Source organism: Dermacentor variabilis, chromosome 11, assembly GCF_050947875.1.
Source record: "Dermacentor variabilis isolate Ectoservices chromosome 11, ASM5094787v1, whole genome shotgun sequence".
NCBI lineage: Eukaryota > Metazoa > Arthropoda > Arachnida > Ixodida > Ixodidae > Dermacentor > Dermacentor variabilis.
In genome coordinates, this window is record NC_134578.1 from 112,842,514 (window position 1) to 112,861,630 (window position 19,117).

General features: G+C 42.8%; 1 protein-coding gene across 4 annotated transcripts in view; it reads left to right on the forward strand.

The window, feature by feature from the left end:
* The first annotated feature begins 9,370 nt into the window (after positions 1-9,370).
* LOC142564068 (sulfate transporter-like) overlaps positions 9,371-19,117 on the forward strand; it is a 74,355-nt gene continuing 64,608 nt past the window's right edge. Inside the window, exons 1-5 of one of the 4 annotated variants that reach the window (XM_075674893.1) lie at positions 9,371-9,667; positions 11,433-11,702; positions 14,955-15,065; positions 15,622-15,785; positions 16,340-16,504. In XM_075674893.1, coding sequence (XP_075531008.1) covers positions 9,658-9,667; positions 11,433-11,702; positions 14,955-15,065; positions 15,622-15,785; positions 16,340-16,504 — 720 coding nt within the window. In that variant the 5' untranslated portion in view covers positions 9,371-9,657. Of the gene's footprint in view, positions 9,668-10,796; positions 11,703-14,954; positions 15,066-15,621; positions 15,786-16,339; positions 16,505-19,117 lie in introns of those variants that run through there. The other 3 variants (XM_075674896.1, XM_075674895.1, XM_075674892.1) reach the window with 3 other exon arrangements.

Here is a 19,117-nt window from a genome sequence, read left to right on the forward strand (position 1 = left end):
TTTTTAATGTCGAGGAAAACACCTATTGTATATATTTTCTGCTCAAAGTTGTCTATTATAGTGTCCTTAATTTTATTAGCGTCATTTCAGTAGATTTCTCTTTCTGGAATTCGTATCGCTGCTCGGCGATGATATCGTTTCGCTTGCAGAAGTTTAGTAGCCTGATGTTTATAACTGATTAAACTACTTTCGAAAGAATTGGTAGGACTGAATTGGCCTATAATTATTTGTGTCATTTCTATCACCTCCCTTGTGTATGACAGAGATTCTTGCAATTTTTAATTTATCTGGAAATATTCCGGTACTCAAAATCAGGTTGCATATATGCGTAAGTGGCTGACTAATCATCTCATCAGCAGCCTGGTTACGCCCACTGCAGGGCAAAGGCCTCTCCCATATTTCTCCAACTACCCCGGTCGTGTACTAATTGTGGCCATGTTGTCCCTGCAAACTTGTTAATCTCATCCGCCCAGCTCACTTTCGGCCGTCCCCTGCGGTGCTTCCCTTCCCTTGGAATCAAGTTCGTAACACTTAATGACCAACGGTTATCTTCTGGATTTCAACTAGGATGTCATTAACTCGCCTTTGTTCCCTCACCCAATCTGCTCTTTTCTTAGCCGTTAACGTTACGCCTGTCATTCGTCTTTCCATAGCTCGTTGCGTCGTTCTCAATTTAAGTAGAACCCTCTTAGTAAGCCTCCAGGTTTCTGCCCCGTACGTGAGTACTGGTAAGACACAGCTCTTATATACTTTTCTCTTGAGGGATAGTGGCAACCTGCTGTTCATGATCTGAGAATGCTTGCCAAACGCACCCCAGCCCATTCTTATTCTTCTGATTATTTCCGTCTCATGATCCGAATCCGCAGTCACTACCTGTCCCAAGTAGATGTATTCCCTTACCACTTCCAGTGCCTCGTTCCCTATCGTAAACTGCTGTTCTCTTCCGACACTGTTAAACATTACTTTAGTTTTCTGCAGATTAATTTTTACACACACCCGTCGGCTTTGCCTGGCCAGGTCAGTGAGCATGCATTGCGGTCGGTCCCCTGAGTTACTAAGCAAGTCAATATCATCAGCGAATCGCAAGATACTAAGGTATTCTCCATTAAATATTATCCCCAATTCTTCCCAATCCTGGTCTCTGAATACCTCCTGTAAACACGCTGTGAATAGCATTGGAGAGATCGTATCTCCCTGCCTGACGGATTTCTTTATTGGAATTTTGTTGCTTTCTTTATGGAGGACTACGGTGGCAGTGGAGCCGCTCTAGATATCTTTCTGTGTTTTTACATTTGGCTGGTCTACACCCTGATTCCGTTATGCCTCCATGACTGCTGAGGTTTCGACTGAATCAAACGCTTTCTGGTAATCAATGAAAGATATATGCAGGGGTTTGTTATATTCCGCACATTTCTCTATCCCCTGATTGATAGTATGAATATGGTCCATTGTTGAGTAGCCTTTACGAAATCCAGGCTGGTCCTTTGGTTGACAGAAGTCTAACGTGTTCCTGATTCTATTTGCGATTACCTTAGTAAATACTTTGTAGGCAAAGGACAGTAAATTGATCGGTCTATAATTTTTGAAGTCCTTGGCGTCTCCTTTCTTATGGATTAAATTATGTTAGCGTTCTTCCAAGATTTCGGTACGCTCGAAGTCATGAGGCATTGCGTATAGAGGGGGGCGAGCTTTTCTAGAACAATATGCCCACCATTTTTCAACAAATCTGCTGTTACCTGATCCTCCCCAGCTGCCTTCGCCCTCTGCTTAGCTCCCAAGGCTTTCTTTACTTCTTTCGGCGTTACTTGTGGGATTTCAAATTCCTCTAGACTATTCTGTCTTCCATTGTCGTCGTGGGTACCAATGGTACTGTATAAATCTCTATAGAACTCCTCAGACACTTGAACTATCTCATCCATAGTAGTAATTATATTGCCAGCTTTGTCTCTTAACGCCTATATTTAATTCTTGCCTATTCCTAGTTTCTTCTTCACTGCTTTTAGGCTTCCTCCGTTCCTGAGAGCATGTTCAATTCTATCCATATTATACTTCCTGATGTCAGCTGTCTTACGCTTGTTGATTAAGTTCGAAAGTTCTGCCAGTTCTGTTCAAGCTGTAGGGTTAGAGGCTTTCATACATTGGCGTTTCTTGATCAGATCTTTCGTCTCCTGCGTTAGCTTACTGGCATCATGCCTAACGGAGTTACCACCGACTTCTATTTCACACTCCTTAATGATGCCTATAAGATTGTCGTTCATATCTACAACACTAAGGTCCTCTTCCTGAGTTAAAGCCGAATACCTGTTCTGTAGCTTGATCCGGAATTCTATTTTTCCCCCTACCGCTAACTCATCTGGCTGATGGATTTTATAGGTTGAACTTTACTGTCATCAGCACCACATGCAATGTTATTTTTTAGGTTTTTGATTACTGTGCATATTTCTAATTCTGTAGTTGGAAACATGAAGATTGGGTTTTGGATGTTGGATGTGATATACGCTGTAAAATCACAGTTACTTGTTTCAGATTTACTTGAAGCCCCTGATATAAGAAAGTGCTCATTAAGTTTGCCAGCAAGCGACCCACCTGTGTAAGGCACTCCATTTATAACGAGTTCAGAGATGCCGTCTCTTTTGTTGTTCGACATTAGCTTCCTTACTGTATTCCATACTTGTTTAGGTTTGTTGCAGATATCCGTAAACTTATGTTCGTAATAACTAGTCCTGGCTTTTTTAATATCAGAGCTTAACTTATTACGAATTTGTTTGTATTCAGTCTAACAGTCCATATTTCTCGTTCTGATGAAAGAGGCAAATAGTCGGTCACGTTCTCTAATTCTTTTTAGAAGGTCGGCAATTATCCATGGCGATCTGGTTTTTTACACTTTTTGAATTCTACGGTAGGGAATGATTTCGTTGGTTCGTTGCAACAATTGAAGTCATAGTGCAGCCTTGGCACGGACAAGATAGACAACAGAACGTGCGCACGTCTTGTCTTCTTTCTCGTCCGTGCCAATACAGCACTATGACTTCAAGTGATCGAATGAGGGGTTTTTCTGGTAAAGCAACCCTGAATGGGAAGTGATTGTGCTCTGCTAGCAAAGTAGAAGTGCTGTACTATGCGGTGATTTTACTTGCACACATCTTTGCTCCTCTAATTAACACAGGGACGCAGCAACGGGGTGGGGGGAGAGACAGTAAACACAGGGACATAACACAAGGGAGAGAGCAAACGTGGCCAATGAGGATAAAAAGCTTTACTCAATTGAAGGTGCAAAGGTGCAAAACATTACGGAAATAATAACGTCATGCAAACAGATACAGGCTATATAATAAAACTGCCCATATGTTACGAACTGGAAACAACAGCTCAATTGTCTAGAGCATTGGTACCATATATTCGACATGAATACGAAACTATCCTTATACCTAGAGTGCGTTTCGTGCCATAAATGTTAATGTTTAGCGTATGCGATGTTAAAATCGAATATTTTGGCAAACATAACGCACGAAGGCACGGTACTTTTCTTGTCGTGCATACTTCTTCAAAATTGCCTGTTAGACATGGATATTTCGCGCTGATGTACAATGCTCGTAAGGTTACGACCCCACTACCGAGAAGGAGAGAAAGCTCAACAAGTACCAATTCGCACAAAGCGCAAGAAAAGAGCGTAAACGGGCGTTTGTATCGGCTTTTTGTGACAATTGTGCACGCAGTTTGTACCCCTACGTTTTCACGCCATTAAGTGTAATAGGGCAACATAAGAACAACACAAATGTTACATAGAACGACTGGCAATTGGAAATTTCCATGATGAAATCCGCAGGTAGCTTTTTATAGTGGAAAAACAATGTACTTCTAGTTTGCCTTCCATCTCCCACCCTTCAAAAGCAACAGCTCTGTGAAGTGAGCTGAGTCTGTAACGTTATCATTTTCGCTACAGTTTACAAAGAAGGAAAGTTGCAAGATGCTCTAAAGTCTGCTTCTTACCTTCTGAAGCAGCTTTAAAATTGTTTAAATGTTTACATTGGTGGCAGCGGGCTCCACATGCATATGCATACATCTGCGCGCACAAATGTTCTACTTGAAAGCTCATTGTGTTAAAGTAAAGAGCTTCTTTGTGACTGGGAATCTGAAGGAGTTCAAAAGGTTCTCATTACTCGAATCAAGATCTGCTTTTGCTGAAATCAAACGGATTCCCTCGATTACTTTATGGTAAGAGCGGTACGAATTGGTATGATATTAGTTCCGGTTAGAACGCATTCGGGTCATAAAGCAAACTATTTTTAGTAACTTTGAAAACATCGCCAGATAGCTGGCATCATTACCGCCACCTTATTAGGCCGCACTACAGAAGCCGCTTCTTCGCGGCTTTTCCTACAGCACCCCAATTCGTGTGGCGACATTTCAGTCATTATCTGCGTTACATATACGGAGATGATCTGAGTGTAATTAGAGAGGCACGAGATCGACAGAAGAGGTAAATAAGGCGTAAGAAGAATTATCAAAGCAAAATACAGTGTAACTTTCTCAGTTTTTCAATCATGTACATTTTACATATTGTTGCTGGGAAGGCTCTGCTTTTCTGGAGCCATTCGTCCATAACTGATTAGTGCAAATGTTAGTTGCATGCACAGCACCAGTCATTGCAGACTGTGGATACAATGTACTGATATTTCAATTCGGTAAGTGTGATTACACGCTACACCTCATTAGGCCTGGAAAGATGTCTCTCTAGTTCAATCATAGTAATGTCACGAGAAAGCAAATGCTAGACTCTCCATCAGCTGCAGCAATCATGGTTTGCGTTACCTCGGGTTACTGTTTTCAGCTTTAAATAATGTAAACTTTCTGAAGCAGTTCCCTCACCTCTATCTTCTGTCTAGGTCTAGTCGGCATCAGTGTGTCTTATTCTTGGAAAACCAAGCATTTGACTTTTCTTTCTTATCCTCCTGCTCTTCCAGAATACTGGCCAACCGATCAATACTAGTTCTTATTGCCCTACTCGTCCAAAATATGTCATGCTCTTACCTATTAAGGTTGCTGGTTTCCTAACATGAGTTGATCAACACACGGCACAAGCTCTTGGTTGAGAAACATCCTCCTCCTTGACCCCCTGCAATCGCATTCGTCTAAGCAAATGATTTTCTTGGTCAGTAATGATTCTTCCATAATGAACAGGGCGTAGTTATACGATTCACGGGTAAATCTTCGCGACAGCACTCTTACCAACATCACCTGCAGAGTGATAATTCGGAGTATGTGGACAATTATCGCATGCGCAACCAGCGTTGCAACGGAGCGCAATTCTGTAATCGTGCTTATGCGCTCACGTGCAGTCAATTACGTTACTGGTAACCGACGCGCAAGAAAGTATGAGCGCACCCAGTCCGCCTCTTGTTCCAGAACATCGAAGGTGTCTAGCCAGATCCGCAGGTCAAAAACTAGCGTTGATGGCGGCAAGGGTACATTATCTTTCAAGATATCTGAACATTTTTATTCAAACGGCTTTAGCATTATCGGGAAGCACGCTCAAATAGCATAGCGCATACTGGATAACGCGGATTCCCCAAATGAGACCCTTCAACATCCATCCTACTAAACATATGTGTATAACATCCCTGACGATCGACATGCTTACAGCTGCCAGTGTTGCCAGTTTGACGCAGTGCGCGTATGCCTCTCTGCATCTAAACAAGCGTGTTGACGACACCAGCAGTGCATTTTCACAAAATGGTCGCCGTTCGCCTGGAACGAGATGTGTCACACGATCTACAGGGACCCGTAGTGAACACAGGTAGCCCGTACATTCTCAATTGTCGTTTAGGGACTTCGCAATCCAGCAAACTTCTAATTTCAATTTCAATCGGCAGAACGCATACCCTGTCATTCAGTAAGTTTGCGGCTGCCCCAAATCTTTCCGCTACTTTCTATCTGACAGGAACTCGAGACAGACATGTTCATGTAAACGTTAGGTCCAGTTACTACTTTCATAGAACTAAATCGAACAGCGCTTCAGCCAGGATGAAGTCAGGAAGACCGAAACAGCACACAACCAGCTCCACTCAGCACACTCTATTAGTAACTACTTCCACTTTGAGGGCTGCACAACATGTAATATATGAATGTCTTGTACCGAAGAGAGCAAAGATGATAATTTCCAGGTAGCCTCATCTCCCCCGCATTGAATACGCGAATGAGATGTATACAATCAGAAGTAAACAGATTTAGGGATCCGGAAGAATTACCCGGAAAAGTGTAGCTTGTGTCTGCGCCAACCGTATGAAGCTGTGTATAGCCTCTGATCTCGTAAGCAATCCACCGCACATAGAAGTTCGGCCGCGTAAAATGCATTCAGGAGGCGGCAATATATTTCACCTATTTATCGCTATTTTTGGATATTTCAGATGTATGGCTTACACGCTGCATAGGTCTATAAACAAAAAGATGGCAAGCGACCCTAATATTTTGACTCAGGTGTCTCTTAGTGGCACGCGCACCTAGGCGTTGGTGTTGTTTAGGTTAAGCGATCGAACGCCTTTCCCCTGGCATGATATGCGGGCGAGGAGCGAAGGAGGGCGAGGAGGAAGAGCAGAGGGTGGGACCTGGTGGCGCGTAGCCCCCTAGCGAGCGGCGCATGAAGCGCACCTTACGCACCCTCTCCGCTGCTGATTTCAGATCATGTAACGAGCGTGCGCGCGCCGCTGTTGCAAGCAAGCGAGCGAGCAGGGAAGCGTCAGGAAACGAAAGCGAGAGAGGAGGGTGTGACGTCACATCCGCTCTGCTAGCCAAATGTTCAGTCTATGCCAGAAAACTGCTTTCCCTTAATTAGCCGGTTAAATAACATACCACCTTCTTGTATGTGATGTCGTTGCTGACGTCACTAAGTCCAGGTTCACAGGAATTTCGCGAAAGTCGTGCTCGCGCGGCGGCCATATGAAGTCAACGATTCTGTGCTTTGGTGTGTGGTAATCAGCGACTTCTAATTCATTCTAATTATTCCAGGCACTTCAGTAACTCAAATAGTAACTAAATTTGTCCTCTGTGATCATATGTCGCCTACTGTGGCATATGTCGTAGTACTCATCTACGGGGCAGAAACCTGGAAGATTACGAAAAGGGTTCTACTTAAATTGAGTACTACGCAACGAGCTATGGAAAGAAGAATGATGGGTGTAGCGTTAAGCGATAAGAAAAGAGCAGAGTGGGTGAGGGAACAAACGCGAGTTAATGACATCTTAGTTGAAATCAAGAAAAAGAAATGGGGGGGGGGCATGGGCAGGACATGTAATAACGAGGGAAGATAACCGATGGTCATTTAGCGTTAGGGACTCGATACCTAGGGAAGGGAAGCATATCACGGGGCAGCAGAAAGTTAGGTGGGCGGAGGAGATTAAGAAGTTTGCAGGGACGACATGGCCACAATTAGTACATGACCGTGGTAGTTGGAGAAGTATGGGAGAGGCCTTTGCCCTGCAGTGAGCATAACGAGGCTGATGACGATGATGATCATACGTATAAGAAAACGTATGAATTTTGTACTGTACTACATTGTTTTTGAATATTTATCTGATGTATTTTGAATTTCTCCCTCGGTCGCATAAGGAGGTGAACCGGAAGTGCTGCACAAGAAACAGGGGTGTCACTCGATGCTCGTGCCACTAAAAAGAACGAAAGCGTAAACGTGACTATCAGTGGAGCAGCTGATTCTCACATATGCCTTTTTTTTTGTCGAGTGCTTGCCGTACAAGAGGGTCAGGATAAGTTGTTCCTGTAAATTTTACAGGGGGTAGTATTACTAGGATAATGAAACTCGTCTAAGCCGAGTAAATACATTAAAGTAGTATAATTGTATTGCGGATGCTTAGTGCAAATGCAGTGGTGCGCCTGTCATCATAGCTGCAGGTTGCTGCGGGCTCTCCCTTGCTTGCAAAAGAATAGTAATCGAAGGCTTGTTTGGGAAACACGTTTGGGAAACACAAAAAAGGGTTCAACTTATGTTTGAGTATTTGGTAGAGCTAATTCCGGCTGGCCCGTTGCATTGCATGTATGCCGAGATTGTGAATACACCCTCAAGTACGTCAATTTAACGTACATGGTCACGTAGTAGTGACGGTGAAGAAAGTAGCAAAACTGCGAGTAACAAAACTAGCGTTTTACTCGGCAGACATGTGCCCTCAAAAACAGGCTAAACTCAAAGAACAACGGTAGCCGCCAGCACAGTCTGCGATCGTCGAAAATATGACCTGCGGGTCAAGCGCGTCGGTCTTTTATACATGGGTCATCGAAGGTTCCACAGCAATCGCTGGTGCCCTTGTGTCTTCCAGAAAGTGCTGCACAATTCGCATCACTCATACAACGAGGTTACGCAACCTTCGGTGACAACCACACAACGAATAGAACCATCGATTACATTCTAGAAACTTCAGGTACATGCAGTCGCGTCCTGCGCTGAGCAATACCATTTGTTAGACGGTGAAAATCGGTCAGCCCCAAAAGAAGATAAAATAGTACACATGTCAGTACGATAGCATTTTTAAGGATTTGACTTAAATTCACATTCATCTGTACAAAGCTACGTTTTAATAACCCTGTCTTCATGAAAACCTGATGGGGCGTACTGGAACAGTTCTGCAACCGCGAGCCTATGAATGCATGACTACAAACGCGCTCATGTCGTGGCATGCCTGAAGGGAACTTCAAGGCTAAAACACGTAAGCTCTTTCACTGTGGGCCAACATTATCTGTAAGGGAAGAACCCAACTCTACAAGTGATATGTAAAAGGGGTTTCACCCATGTCGATTTATTTTACGATGAACAAATGTTTTCGTAATGGAGTATGGTTAGGTTGTTGGCTGGTACAATATATTCACACATACGCAAAAATTACAGGTACCCTTCTTCGGGAAGAGAGAGAGAAAACATTTATTCGGACCATCGAGGTGGTTGCTCTTGAGGTCGAGTGGGTGGTGTCCTCATTCCAGGACTCCACTGGCCATGGCTGCTCGACGTACTTGCTGGACGAGAGCATTTATTAGCGTCATGATGCTCGCTATAGCGGCTCCCTGTGCCAGGTTTACACAGCATCAAATGCTGAAACCTAGTGTGTTTAGATCGCGCTAGATACTTCGTGGCGCGCTTGCCTGGAAGACAGCTAGGGAAAAAGTACGAGGATAGGCTAGATAGAATATATCAGCGACACATGTCAAGCGGATAAGCGGGACTTCTCGATGATGTCGCGTTTCAATAAAGGCCGGGGAGGTTGTTGCGAAGCGCAGGGCGTGCGTCGTCCTTGGAATTGACGTACGGCGCATTCGAAAGGAGGAAGTGAAAACGTGGTTCTGTGAAAACACCTCTTGTACCGAGGCACACATTCGAGATTCCGCTCCGACACAGGTGCGTTCGAAGTGGCGGTGCAGCTGCCTTTTCATTTCGTTGTTCCAGTTCGCCTGGCAGTGGTGCGGTGCTGAAAAACAGTTCGCGCAAATTCTCCAGAGAAATGTACTCCATTCGCGTGATTATGTGAAACGCGAATCTACTCGGCTTTGTGTTCATGAATTGCAAACCAGACTTTCCGTGTGTGGCAGCCACCACAGACGCGACGGTATTCACGCATACCGCAAGGTATCCTCTTATGACTGTTGGATTGCAGTGATATGAAATTTTGTAAGTAGTCCTTTCACAAGGAACATATCAGAACAAATTAGTGACTTCATCGCAATATGGTACCACAACGGAGTTACTATGCCAGTGGTACTCGAAAGAACCTTGGAAACCCTATGAACATCCCTTGAGTGATTGTCGTACGTGTTTCATTCATTACGCTAGAAGGAAATTTCTTAAAATCAAGCATCACCTTCGTGCGGTTGTCCACTAACTGCATGCAGTTCATCGAAGGCAGATTTCTTGAAATATCTGAGAAGGTTTTGTATAATCATTTGCATCCGAAATTATTTCCCCGATCGATGTTTCCACTTACTCGCTCAGCTGCATGAATGACTTTAGAACACGTATGGTAACACGTAGACATTACTTTCTAAATTATTTTTGTTTCTCCCATAGTATTTATGAATAGCTATTTACTCAATTAGCTTCTGTGTCTTAGATCTTGTTGCTCCTCGGTAACTATAGAAACAGTCCCACCGTTTCAGTTTCTTGAGAAACATTTACACTGCTTTGCCCTTCCCCAGTGCAGGCTAGCAAACCAAGCTGAGAACTGTTTAGCCTACCTGCCTTTGATCTATCCTTTTCCTTTCTCTCTCTTTACGCTCCGTAGTCGTTAATACGACAAAAGACTATACTATGAAAAGCGTTTCGTTTATTTTAGTGGTTACTGTTCAAAAAGGGGCCATCATTCTCTAAGCCGCTCGCAAAGCAATTAACCGTGGCGCCATTCAAAGTAGAAGCAACTTTTTGCAAGTTTGAGAAAACTCTAATATTCGCTACAAAAAAAGAAAAAGCGAGTGCAAAACGAAAACAGTAATAAAGATTTCTTTGCTTCAATGAACAATGGCATACATGTATCTGTTTATGGAGGGAGTCGTCCTTTGGCACAGCACATAGTCTGTCGCAGTGTCAGAAGCCATTAGCGAAGACAGTAAAGGCGGCTTGAAAATGTCAGTGGACGCTAAAGGATCGTGAACTCGTTAGGCGCGGAAATACTCCTACATATTGGCCTCGTTTCACGTGTATCGCATGAGTCACCTCGAATAATAAAAAAAAAAGGCTGCCGCGTACGCAGCCCTGAAAAGAGCCCGATGTCACTTATCTCTCATGCCCTTGTTACTAGAGCTGCCCAGAGTGCCTTAACAAAGTCACGTGTTTTTCTACGAGCCAGAAACAGAGCATGCAAGTGGATGCCTAAAACAACCAAAATTTGACGTCAAAGCTCTGCGACGTGTTCTCTCCAACTTCGCTTATATTACAGCCACATGTTTCGCTTTGTACGACCTTGCACATGTGCTTTTTGTAATTTTTTATTGCTTCAGCCAGTGAACAGCAAAAACGCCCAAGTGTTTCACGACGAGTTTTATAAATCGTAGTTAAAACTTCCCTTGCCAGTTGAAGGCCACTACACACGTGCGTTTCAGTATAAACTACGCGCTATTGCTTTTCTCTAAGCAATGAGCATTTCATTTTGAAACTCCTAACGCCGCAGTAGGACACCGTAGGAGTTTTCAGCAGCGCAAGTTGCCTATACGACGAGCCGTAGGGAATTTTCGTTGACATCCTCAGCATCGTTTTCATGTCTCGAATTTTCCAGCTCAGCCGAACGTTGGCCAGGTTGTTTATCGTTCAGGACAAACGGTTTCGAGCTTTGTTAGCGACGAAAATTAATTCCTTGCGAATGTGCGTTGACACCAGCAATCGACAGTGATTCAGCATCAGTCAGCCATGAGTCGCAAACAGGAACGTGCCCACACCGTTCCAGCTCCGACATTACCAGCTGACCCCAAAGTCATCGTGGACCGAAAGGCGCTCACAGCCGATGCTGTTGCTGTGTCGGAAGGAGAGCCGCCGGAAGAGACTTCGTTCGGGGATAGAGCCACAAAAGCATGCCAGTCTGCGTTGCTTGGCGTCCCGTCGTTTCTGCTGGGACTCTTTCCCTGCATAGCATGGATCAGGGGCTACAAACTTCGCATGTTCCTTTTGCCCGACGTCCTGGCGGGGCTTTCAGTCGCTGTTCTTCATGTGCCACAAGGTAAGAGAACTAATATGCACAAGTGTTTGTGATTTATGTTTAGTTTGTGTCTGGTTACATTATGTAGTAGCCCGCAGCTATGCAGTGCAATTAAGTGACAAGGCACGTGCAAAGGGACTGTACGCTCAGAATTATCTACTAAACGAGACCTAAAGGCAAGGATTTGCCTGTCTGGGAACATTTGACAGAGTTTAACAAAGAGAAAACTGCAGCTAGACTTTTATCAAAGTTAATTGAAATATTCGAACTATTTCATTCAAGATTCCGTGTTAATACATTTGCTGCAGCTCATCTATTAGGGTAGCAAACACTTTTGCCATTTTAGTTTATGTCAACTTGTGGGATGATGTATGTGTAAAGAGACGCTAAAGAATTTTTTCTGCTGTTTATCACATGAACTCCGTCGGTAGAGTAAAACGTGAGCTCTCATCATAGTTAGTACAAATGCAATGTTTCACAATTCTTTTTATGTGTAATTGTAGATAGCATATCTAAGTACAAGCTATCTATACTTATTTCTAGTATTAACGAAATTTTTTTCAACCGCATCGGACAGCGCTGTTCGAAATTTCCACTCGGATATATTGAAGCAGCGTAAGTTAGTTGCACAATAAATCGTAACATCCAGAAATTGAAATTAAACAATTCACCCACAAGTCTTTTGAATTCAAATTAGAGGACTTATTTCAATTCCAAATTTTTAGCCTAATCTTAGAGGTCTTATTAGCTGAGTGTAAATATCAACCCCTTACTCTATAACGTATCACATATGCTACAAAGAAAGCGACAACATCCAACTTCATGAAAGAAAAAAAAAGGAAATCTTCCATAATTTCCCGGAATAGATGTGTAACTGAAAATAAACGAAAACTAGCCAGTTCCTTTCTTTTCAAAGAAAGTGCATCGCTGCAGCTCATCACAAGTACGCAGAAAGCTCATAAATAAAATTTATCTGAAATAGTTTTTTTCTTTAAGTGTGACACAAAATCCGCTGTGTGTTTGGGCATTATTCACAGAGTTCTGCCTGAAAAATAGATTCGGATAGTAGTGTGAGAAAATCATTAGTTTAACTATGTAAATTGTGGAGTTTTACGTCGTAAAACCCTGATCTGGTTAAGACGCACGCTGTGGCGGAGGACCCAGGATGAATAGTGACCACGTGGGGCTTTTTAACCTGCTCCCAAAGATGTGCCTTCCGCCCCGATCGACATGCGGCCACCGCGACCGGGATTCGATCCCGCGACCTCATGCTTAGCAGCGCAACACCATATCAACTAGGCCACCACGGCGGGTAAACATTAGCAACTGCATCGTGTATTATACGGCATCCAGTTGCACGCTCTTTTGTATTTATTTATTTATTTCATGTACCCTCAGGGCCGTTGGCATTGGAGAGGGGAGTGGTTACAGGCATACAAAACAAGAAAAAATAGGAAATGTGATACAAGGAATAGGAGTATTGCAATAAAAACTTAACAAGTGTGTCTACTCATACAATATTAGCTAAGGCGTTCTTGAAAAGCTGGTAATCTTTGATGGTGGCTGTCAGTGCGGGAAGGTGATTCCACTCTGCTGCTGTACGAGGTATAAATGACTGGAAGAAAGCGTTAGTTCTACAAAATGGGACACCGACCTTGTAGGCATGATCTATCGCGATGATAGGTGACGTGGGGCAGGAATTAATTCGCTACGCAGGTGTGAATGATGAAACATCTTATGGAACAGACAGATACGAAACGCTTTGCGGCGTGAGGCTAGGGATGGTAGATTAAGGCTTGATTTCATTGAAGATATGCTAGCGGTCCTGTTTTAGTTGGAAAGAATGAAGCGAACCGAGTTATTTTGGACCATTTCTAGTGAATTTATTAGGTTTTCATGATGAGGGTCCCAGATGGATGCGGCGTACTCTAGTTTCGAACGTATTAACGTTTTGTACAACAGTAGTTTGAGGGATGAGGGCGATATAGAAAAGTTGCGGCGGATGTAACCAAGCATACGATTAGCATTGTTAATTATGTATGTGATATGTGCAGACCAAGTGAGAGTGGAAGTGATGTGTACACCAAGGTATTTGTATGAGCCTACCGATTCTAAGAGGACAAGATCTAAGGAATAAGTGGGGATACTGTTGCAAGTTCTTGATACGCGAAGAGATTTACATGTTGTGATGTTAAGTTCCATTAGCCATATTTTACACCACAATGAAATAGCGTTCAGGTCAGTCTGAAGAGCGGTTACATCGTCACTGCTTGTTATTTCTCTGAAGATTACGCAGTCATCCGCAAATAATTGGATATGAGAGGAAACAGAAGAAGGCAAATCGTTGATGTAGATTAGAAAAAGAAGAGGCCCGAGGACGGAGCCTTGTGGGACGCCGGAATGGACAGGGTTTAAGTGAGAGTTAAGATTATTAGCTGACACGTATTGCGAACGGTTTTTAAGGAAACACTCAATCCAAGCAAGAAGTTTGGGGTCAATGTTCATGAGCTGTAGTTTGTGAAGTAGCAGTTTGTGAGACACTTTATCGAAAGCTTTGGAGTAGTCTAGGAAAATGGAATCTGCCATTGAACGAGTATCAAGAATTAGATGTAGCTTATGTATGAAGAAAGCCAGCTGCGTTTCACAAGAATATGTTTTTCGAAAGCCATGCTGTGAGCTTGAAAAAATGAGTTTGACTCAAGAAAGTTAGCAAGCTGTGAATATAGGATATGTTCTAATATTTTGCATGGGATACTGGTTAGTGAAATGGGCCGATAATTGAGATGAGAATGCTTCTCACCTAATTTATAAAGTGGAATCACCTTACCGACTTTCCAATCAAGGGGCAGGTATCGTGTGTCAAACGATTGTTGAAAAAGTTTTGCTAGTAAAATAGATGAATAAACAACAGTGCTGTGCAAAAATTTCACGGAAATTAGGTCATGGCCAGGAGCAGAGGAGAGACGCAACGATTTAATAGCGGTTTCGATGACACATGGTTCAATTGTAAATGGAAACATAGCCTGGTAATCATAACAAGGTGCAGTGGGTGGGAAAACATTGCAGGTTGCAGAAAAGTTTTGGAAAAATGTTTCATTGAGGATAGGAGAGCTCAGATTTCTTTTTTGGTAAGTGAGCAAATGTGGCCGCAAATTACGACGTTTTTTAAACGTGATACTGTTCCCCAGCAATATTATTGTCCTGAGTGTGTGTTAAAATTGAAAAACTAGCGGTAATTATTTTCTATTTCTCGATTCTTCTTTCTCGTTACAGGTCTAGTGTCAGCCATTATAGCCGGAGTAGATCCAGTTCTCGGCCTGTACAGTTCACTCTATCCCGCAGTGATCTACGTTATTATGGGCAGTTCACCTTATGTATCTCTAGGTACGTGCATGAATGAAACGTATGTCTGCGCTTGGAAGCATGCTTTGAGCGATAAAAGATGCTATAAAAATATTTTTCTTCCATCATCTAGCACAGCACATTTGAATCCGTCGAGTAATAAGCATTGTTGCACAAACTAGTGTTGGAAAGATACTTCCTACTTTACTGCGTGTCCTCAAACTAACACAGTGTAGAGAGCCTACAGGCCATTTGTAAACTTGTAATATAATCGCAACCTGCCACTCTATTCACAGACCAAGTGACTGTAGATGGCAATATTAGACTTCAAAAATGAAATAACAATATTCGCAGCCACTTCAGATGCCTTGCTTTGGAATTTCTTCATCTTTGAGTTACGCCATTACGGTATACACTTAAGTGAAGACACAGAAAACCACCTTTGGCGGCACAATGTCCCTAAATGTAATTTACCACTGAAAAATAACTTGCGCAAGTTCAATAAGCTGTAAAATTAAGCAAGGAATTCGAGAATTCTGGAGATGAGTAACTCAGTGCCTTCATGACGTTACGCCTCCTTCTCAAACACTTTTCGCAGGTATGTTTCCTGTCACAGCACTCATGACAGGAGTGGTGGTCCAAAAATACAGCATTGTCTCGCAGAACGCGACGGCCCCTGACGGTGGTGGAGCTCAAGTGTACACTGAGCAGTCTGGAGCTGACGTTGCCATTACGCTCACCTTCATGACTGGCATCATTCAGGTGACATATCGGTGGCAAATGGATAACTCTTCTTGAAAGTGAAAATTCACAACAGAATGCAATTATCAGCATGCAATCCTAAATGCAGCTTTAATCATGTTTTACATTCCTTTTATATATTTTATTTGTTTTCTAATGGGCTTAACTACTATGAGGATAACGATTGTTTTCGTTATGTAGTCAGTCTCTTTTAATTATTTAAAAAATTTCACCGGAGCATATTTGGAACAGCATGGGTAAGTTACCCTTTTCGAAGACCATGAAGATGACTTCTCTGTAAAAATCGTTTGCTATGCGATAAAAAATAGATGCAATAACAAAAATAAATTTATTGCTCAAGTTAGACGTGACGTCATGGATTGTGGAGGTGTCTGATCGAGCCTGCTTATCTTGTTTTTGGCGACGGTGGAGCCTTTTGTGCCATATGAGAGTCAAACACTGGATTTGGGAAGTTTCGAAAAGCTTTACTCAAGCACGATTACTCAGCCACGTGCGAGAACCTTCTCGGCTGCAGTTTTTCAATTGTGTCACGATAGTGGTGACTCTCTTCGCAGGTGGCCTTGTGGCTGTTTCGGTTGGACCGGTTGGCGGCCATTATATCTCCCGTAATGGCCGAGGGATTTCTCACAGGCTGCGCAGTCATGGTCATTGTCAGCCAGCTGCCGTCAGTTTTCGGAAGCGGCGTCCGGTCTCGCAAGGGCCTTTTTGGTACACCACTGGTAAGCAAAGTAAACTAAAAGTTAACAGCAATGTTTTTTTTTTGGTCAAAGGTACGAGGCAAGTTTAAAGATGTGGCTTGGCGCCTTCAATGACAATAATGCTGCAGAAAAGATCTTTAGCAAATGATGCTGAGAAGGAGCAGGTAAAGGTTTTAGGGGCCATTATTTCTATAGGTGAGCGGAAGGCACATATTTTGCGTTCGCCGCTGCTACAAAAACATCACAGGAAGGTCTTAGTGCGAAAGCAGTGAAGCGAAAGGTACAGGTACACACTGTGGAGAAACTTCCGTAGAGGCGCATAGATTCAGACAATGCTGCTTCATCAACACTGGGACCGTATGTGCAACAAAAGTTAATGTAACGTCGCATTAGGAAGTAAGAGCAAAAACGACGCTGCGCTTGCATGCTGCTTAGAACAAGAGGCACAGTCATATGCGCGCACACAGACATAAAACCAAATGCACGCACTCACGCTCGCACGCAAGCGCTGCTACCTAAAAAAAATGTCCCACTATTGGGTGGAATTGCACCAAGGTCCTGGTGTGTCAAAGCGAATCGTACTAAGAATAAACCACGACATAGTTTGCTGCTATATGTATCGAAGATAGCTCTTATCCGACTCATCCGTCCGGGAGAAAAGCACGGAGTCATTATTGATGCACAGAAACATATTTCCACAACCCTTGTTCAAATGGCAGAAATGTTTAAAATATGTCAAATAAGATCGAATGCCAATGCTCCTGAAAGCCTACATATAATGCGTACGTAACATCACGAGTTCACGCGCCTTGTCAATGGCAGCAAGGACTGGCTATACCTTCGGATAAGGTATAAATCCGCGCATGTGAAACCAAATATGATAGAAAAAAAGTACAGAAACCCTCAGCACTGAAATCACCTCTGCAAATTTTATTGGCGCATTCACAAATATTAACACTCGTAGATATACGGGTGAAATGAGTTGACGCCGCTGTCTGATTCAGATAACCAAGAAAATATCGTCTGCCATAAACAGCATTTTTTTTCACGCAAATCAGCTGAAGCTTTTGTCTACTTCTTGGGAATGTGGCATTTATGTATGAGTGCTACCTCTGGTTTTGTGCAAAGTGGTGTGCAAACGCACGATGGGTTGTTGTAGGGATACACTGGTCTGCCACACTGTTTTTTACATACGTACTGTGCTCTCTTAAACATTTATTAATAGATGTTCGTGTCTGCCACACGTAAGGTTTAGCACCGGGCAAGAGGATCTTCAATCTATGCCACTATGTCAAGGTACAAACTTTTGCGCGTGATTGCTGTCACGTTTGTCTTCAGCTAACTCACGGTGCTCAGCAGTGTGGTTGTCGACAAGGGCACACGTCCTGTCCAGCTGATGTTTCGTAGAAAGGACGACATTGACGAACTGTCGTTTCCCGGCTTTCTTCTGCATATACGCTAACTTCTGGTTGTGCTGAATTACCACAAATCTTAAGAGGAAGCTTTAGCTCGGGCCCAACTCCGACGCGGCCTATTCAAATACATGCAAAACGCAAAAACGTTTTTATGAGATAACCCCTGGACCGATTTTGATGAAATTTGTCGCATTTGAAAGAGAAAGTTAAATTCTAGTGACTGTTGGAAGCGAAATTTCCATTTAGGGCTTGAATTTTCTTAAAACGATTTTCAAATATTTGACCGTCTGAAAAAAATAGAAGCACGAAGTTTATAAATTCATAGCTCTGCATCAAGAACCGATATCGCGGTTCTGTAAACGGCATCTATTGGATAATTCAAAGCGGACAAATTCATTATGTCATTTTACATCCTACGTGAACTCGTTACGTTGGTTACAACGGTTTTGCAAAAGTTGTATTTCTCTATTATTAAATTTTTTATATTCATGTGTAACATATCAATTTTGTCCGCTTTAGATGTACTATTATATGCAATTCACAGAATTGTATTATCATTTTTAGTGGTTAAGTTACAGAGTTGTAAACTTGATAGTTTCGTTTTTTGAAAATTTTCGATTTTTGCCAATTTTTAACAAAAAATTGACAATCTAACTCAAAAATTCGAAACCAACAGTCACTAGATTTTAAGTTTGTCTTTTAAATGCAACAAACCTCGTCAAATTTGGTGCAGTGGTTGCCGAGAAAAACGAATTCTCCTTTTACATGTATTTAGATAGGAGCACTTGAGCTAAAGCTTCCTCTTAACGTCTGTCTTGACATCTGGTGCTGCTTGTTGCGCGACCCGATGTAGCAGCATAGCGAATGACCGAGTGAGCCTGAAGGAACTTGAAAACGTCATGAATTTCTGCTCCATGGTGACCACCTTCAGCATTAGGACGTCATTACAGAAATGCCTCCTTGTAAACGAAACCCAAATTGGTTTGCGGAAAAACTGGTTGTAGTGTGTTACTTTCGGCACTCTCCATCATGCCAGTACATTTCCAATAGTTTCCTGGTATATAATATTCTTAAGTGTAGAAATAAATGAGAAAGGCGGGAATTTTTTCGACTATGCTGTAGCATGTCCTCTCGTGCTTCTAATTAGCTCTCTGCAGAGAGCCAAAGTGATAGATATATATTGTGTCGAAAAATGTCCCCTGCACCTAGCCGCGCTTTT